The sequence below is a fragment of the Medicago truncatula genome, chromosome 3 (genome assembly GCF_003473485.1).
Source record: "Medicago truncatula cultivar Jemalong A17 chromosome 3, MtrunA17r5.0-ANR, whole genome shotgun sequence".
Lineage (NCBI taxonomy): Eukaryota > Viridiplantae > Streptophyta > Magnoliopsida > Fabales > Fabaceae > Medicago > Medicago truncatula.
The window spans coordinates 21,861,212-21,867,026 of NC_053044.1; the positions used below are offsets into that span (position 1 = coordinate 21,861,212).

Genomic DNA, 5,815 nt, shown 5'->3' on the forward strand with positions numbered 1-5,815 from the left:
TAAAAAAGGGAGAAGAAGGAAGAATCAAACCCGCAACGTCTGAGAGAAATAGCAACTGCTTTTCCACTACGCTAGCTGGAAAATATGTAAATAAAATGCCTGATATAATATATATAGAAACATTGCGGTACCATGGGTTCTAAGAAAGATCCGCCATTAATTATCGATCGAGCCCGGGCGGTGAAACCGCCCCTGACTAATGTTGTTTATGTAACCAACAGAACTTGACCCATAGTGATAAAAGAAGATTGCTTCTCAAGCTAACACAGAACATTAACATAATAAATTAGGCAAAACCAAAGCCATAAACGCATAAACAAAGTACTAGTTAACACTATTAGAAAAAGCAAAATTAGCGAGGGAAATTAGTGACGGAAAAAATGAAATTCCTCACAAATTCCTTGGTCGCAAAATTTAGTGACGGAATTAAAGAGGGATTTTACGTTTTCCCTCACTAAATTTCCCTCACTAATTTTTGTTTTTAGTAGTTTTATAAATGCAGAAAATAATAAACGCGTTTATAACATCACCTGATTATTGTCGAGTACAAAGTGCAACTTGTCATTGACCCTAAAAGTCCAGATGTTAAGTTTTTTACCCTTTTCAAAACTATTTTTGCTCACAACAGTTTTCCAACCATGTACAAGACTGTAATACTTGTTAATGCCCATGCTCCACTTCCTCAACGACATTGTGAACTCTCTAAAAGAAGGGTCCAACACAATCACTTCTAAACCAACTGGTTTGTTATTTTCATCCTTTTTAGTTAAAGACACGTCTTTTTCTATGTCGGTGAGAAAATCAACTTTGACTTCTTTAATCGACATTAATAGACGATTTTGGTCATCTTTGAGATTTGATGCAAACAATTTTTTACCCATGATATATTTGATATCAGTGCCATTCAACTCTTTGATCTTGTTCTCTATGTGAATAGGCAATATTGGTGGAGGAGATGACAAATTTTCCTTATCTTGTTTTTTTGGTTTCATCTTCTTCGTGCTCTTTGGTTTCACTCTTCTTTCTGCGTGAGACATGCTTCTACCTTCATCACTTGAGCAACACCTTTTCTTTTTATTCACTACATCTTCTTCCAACTTTCTTGGCAAACATCTTCTTCCATTGTTTCTTGGCAAACATCTTCTTTCATCGTTTCTTGGAGAACATCTCCTTCCATTGTTTCTTGGACAACATCTTCTTCTATTGTTTCTTGGGGAACATCTCCTTCCAACTTTTCTTGGACAACATCTCCTTCCATTGTTTTTTGGAGAACATCTTCTTCTATTGTTTCTTGGAGAACATCTCTTTCCATCATTTCTTGGACAACATCTTTTTCCATTGTTTCTTGGCGAACATGATCTCGTTCCTTTGTTTCTTGGAGAACACGTTGATAGAGTTTCTTTATTTGTGCCAACTCTTCTTGAGTATAAAATTGGGGAGCAAGTGTAGCTATGACGCATTGCCAAGCAAAATTATGGTGAGGGTTGAATGGCGCTGTTTTCGCTATTTCCATGTATTCGTTGATCTTCTCCTTAGTCATAGCAAATTTCTGTTCCTTCGTCATGGCTTCTGTATTTTCCATAGCTTTCTTCTTTTTCTTTTCTTTCTCAACTTCTTGTTGTGCTGAGTTTAGTGTGTGGCTTCTTTAACTTTTTTTTATCGAGACAGTATTTATAAAATAGGGTTTATGAAGATTATCTTATTCAAAATCTTAACCAAAAACAAATTAACGTCAACTGTTTTTCATAAATAAAAAAAAAAAAAAAAAAACTAAATTTATAGTGCCCAATATATTTCTCTTGTTCATCTTTTTATCGTGGATTATTCTTATTTTAGTAGGATTAACTAAAAAACATCTATTTTTTTATTTGATAGCTTGAACCTTTCTGCAACAAAATTAATAGTACAATCAATAGTATATATATAAAAGTAAGGTTCCTTCAAAAAAAAAAAAAAACAAGTAAGGATTATTATGCCACATGTCACTTCCACGTTTATTCGGAATATTTTTCTAATTTATCAAAACTAATATTTAATTTGGCATAAATATCTCAACAAATTTTTGTTCTTATCTATTAAATATTTTAGGGTTAATAGTGTTTTTCACCCCTGTAATATATTTCATTTCCGGTTTTCGCCCCTATAAAATTTTCTGTTTGATTTGCATCCTCGTAAAATTTTATTTTCCGGAAAACACTCTTAATAGGCCATTCAAAAACCAAAATCGGAAATGACATATATTACAGGGGTGAAAAGTACTATTAACCCAATATTTTACTTAACTTTTTTATTGAATTCCTAATATTCTATGTAACAGAAATATCTCCACAAATTACAACGATACCCTTCAAATATAAATCATCAATCAATCAATCAATCAATAGTATACATATAAACTAAGGTTTTTTTATGCTACCTGACAATATTTGATTTACAACAAATTTTTTGAGACAATATCAATCAATCAAACAATATTTGATTTACAACAAATTTTTTGCTCAATATATTTCGAAACAATATTTTAAAATTTTAATTTGAAAAAGAATTTTTGTTCAATATATTTACACATCTAATAAAAATGGTTTTTGATATATTTTGTGAAGCAATCTGAATATACGTAGCAAAAATAAATCAATCGCAATTTCTTTCAAATTTTACACTTTTAACCTGCATAAAAAATGTATCTTCAACATATTTTTACGCATATAGTTGATAGGAAAAACATTACTTGCTGACTTAAGTCCTCATGCTTTATCGAAGACTCTTATCGATTTTGTTTATTTTGAAATTGCTTTTGGGTGCATATACATAATCTGTTGATAATCAGTCTTATGGACAATTAGCTAACTTAATTTGCTTCACTTGCTATTAATTCTCGTTGTGTGATTTAGTTGCAATGTAATAAAGAAAGAAAGATGAGTAAACACAAGAGGTAGAAACAAGTTAATAAAAGAAAGACTACTTTAGGCACCCCGTGACAGAAGTAAACTGTAGTATTGTTAAAAGGTCATATATGAGGGATTCTGGCGAGGAATGTCTTAATATTTAAGAGGTCCAAGTGACCTGCCTCTCTTTCCTGGGAACCCCTTTCATGTACCATTTACTTTGCGAACTGAACTAATTGTTTAGTAAAAACATAAAATGGATTAATAGCGCCAAACCCATATAGAAGAGTAAAATTGAGTACAAGACTTAGATCCAACTTCATTAGAGGAAGTAAAGACATAAGAAAATAAAATACCAAGCAAGTTAAAATTCAAGTTAGTAGGAGAAAAAGAAGGAGTATAAAATAAAAAGAACGAAGTGGGCGAGTTAGTTTAAATCTAATAAGAAGTAGCGAATTTAGGTTAAAAGAAAAGTAGTAGGAATACTTCGTTCCAATCTAATAGAAGAAAGAAAAGTATTAAAAGTATAAGATAATCAAATAAGAAGGTTAGTAAGAGAATGAAAATAATATGGACGAGTTAATAAGAGAAGACAACGAGTAATTAGTTCTCATTAGATAGGATTGAGTATGATTAAGACACCTTTATTTTGGAAGTTCGGAAATAACGTTATATTTCAGATAAATAAAGCTTGGGAGGCAAACAAATCCGCCAAGGGTGAGATTAAACAAAAGGAAGAACTCACCAAACAACACGCTAGAATGAAATGTAGGAGCTTGAAGATGAAACATGGAGTTATTCGAACCTTTCTCGACCTTTGAAATTTGTTTTGCATGTTTTTAACGAGACACCCTACTTTCTAAAAATACTTTGCCATTTATTTTTTACTTTTTTCAGACACTACTACTACAATGTCCATCAAAAATCCACGATCAAACACGCCCTAAACGTCAACCTTGTGAAAGGCTCTGACCGGGCTGTTATACCCTGATTTTGGACCTAAAAATACTCGTTCAAATTTCTTTTTTAACACTGATATTTGTCAATTCTCTGTTATTTTACTCTGAATCTTTACTCTCTTTTTAAACGTATTTTACTGCCTCTGTCTTTTCTGACATTACAAGTCATTTAAGAACTCTCTGAAACGTCGCATTACTTTTCTTGCATTTTATTTCAAAAATCATACAAAAGGGTATTTTGGTCATTTCCTGCAGTGGAACCCATTTTAGTCCCTGTGTTTGCCTCTGAGTCTTTTCAATTTGTCGGTACAAATCATTGTTGAGTCTTTGTTTAAAAATCATTTCAAAAATTGCATCTGAGTCAGTTTGAGTCAGTTTAGTCCCTAGGGGCATTTTGGTCTTTTCCTGTCAAAATTTCGGCAGAGAGGTATTTTAAAATACCTCATTTTTGTAGCTGGTTCATTTTAGTCCTTTTGTTGATTTTATTTTTTGGTTTCACTTTACGTTTTGTCCAATTTACCAATTTTAGTCCAATTTTATTTTTTTATTATTATTGCATTTTAGTCCCTGAAACAGTTTCTAAAATTGCATTTTAGTCCAATACTTTTCCAAATTGCATTCTTAAGTCCTTTTTTCGTAATTGCAGATTAGTCCTTTTAATTTTTCTTTTTGCAGAAAGGTCCCTAAGTCAAAAATTCAGTCCAAGGCCGAGCCTTCTTCACAAAAGACAGATGTCACCATTTCATTAGATCTCAAGTACACATGTCAGCTATAAATACAACACAGTGTCAGAATTTCCAGAGGGATCCACACAATTCACGCCACCTCAACAAACAGAATCACAGTTTCTCTCTCCATTCAGTTAGATCAAAAACTCAGAAACTATCAAGAACATGAAGAACAAAGAAAAAACCCTAGAAATTTCCAGAGCTAGAATCCATTGAAATGGCTTTGATTCTCAGAGATTCCGTAGAATCTTCATCATCGAATTGATCAGTTCTCTGCAATTCCGAGTGCGAGTTCGCGTTTGAAGCAATCTCAAGCACTGATCACAGAGAGAGAATCGGAGAAAGAAGCAATCTCAAGCACATAATCATAGAGAAAGAATCGAAGAAGATTAAGGGATTGAATCAGTGAATCATCGATTTATTTTCGGTCCAAAGAACAACCAGAAGGATCAAAGAATCATCAAGAACACTCAAGTTTTTCCGAAGAAAATTATCTCAAAACCTCCAACCAAAACTCAGGTAAAACTCATTTTTTTCTCTTTAAAAACGTTAATCATAGTTAAACCTGCAGAAAACGAACCGAACCGTATGCGCAAGACCTAGATCCATAAGGACCTAGGCTTTGCAAGCAAGAACAAGCACCAGAGAAGTAACAAATACGAAACGATGTAGATCCTTAAGAGTTTGAACGTACCCATTCAAAACCCTAAAAAATAATTTCAAAACCGTATGAAAATTCTCCGACCTACGTCGTTTCAAGCTTTGTTTATGAAAATCATTGTTGGATTCGTGTTTAGGGTTTAAAGATGAACAAGAAAACGTAAGATTTTTTGAAGTTCTGGAAACCTTCATGCTGGAACCCTAGGGTTTCATCGGAGAAGATGAAGTTTCCGATGAATCTTCATCTTCTCCGGCGTGCTCAAGCACAAGTCCGGCGAAGAAATTCAGGTAGAGAAGAGAGAAGAGAGAAGACTCAAACTTAGAGAGAGAAAGAAGGTTTGCAAATGAAAAAAACCGGCGTTCAGACTTTTAAATAGGCTAGTGAACCGGACCGGTCCGAAACCGGTCCATTCCCGTTGATTCCTGGCCGTTTGATCTAGGGTTTCAGGACTCTGGATCAATCCTGTGGCTCCTGTGCGCCCAGGCTTTTAGGAGTTGGGTTGGGCCTATTTTCTTTGGTTTTCTTACGTCTTTACTATTTTTTGTGCTATTCACACCGTTTTTCTTGCTATTTGAACCAGTG

The 5,815-nt window shown here is 33.6% G+C and overlaps 1 protein-coding gene across 1 annotated transcript; it reads right to left on the reverse strand.

Moving 5' to 3' along the window:
• Positions 1–206: 206 nt before the first annotated feature.
• On the reverse strand, positions 207–1,037 carry LOC25490668 (B3 domain-containing protein At2g31720). The gene is made up of 2 exons (XM_024778801.1): positions 531–1,037; positions 207–260 (listed from the first exon to the last, which is right to left on the reverse strand). The coding sequence occupies exons 1-2, from the start codon at positions 1,035–1,037 to the stop codon at positions 207–209; spliced, it is 561 nt and encodes a 186-aa protein (XP_024634569.1).
• Positions 1,038–5,815: the final 4,778 nt, after the last annotated feature.

Coding starts and splice junctions, on each gene's coding strand:
- LOC25490668 (XM_024778801.1), bottom strand. CDS start 1,037: ATGTCTCACGCAGAAAGAAGAGTGAAACCAAAGAGCACGAAGAAGATG. Junction 261..530: donor TTGTACTCGACAATAATCAG/GTGATGTTATAA, acceptor GTTCTGTGTTAG/CTTGAGAAGCAATCTTCTTT.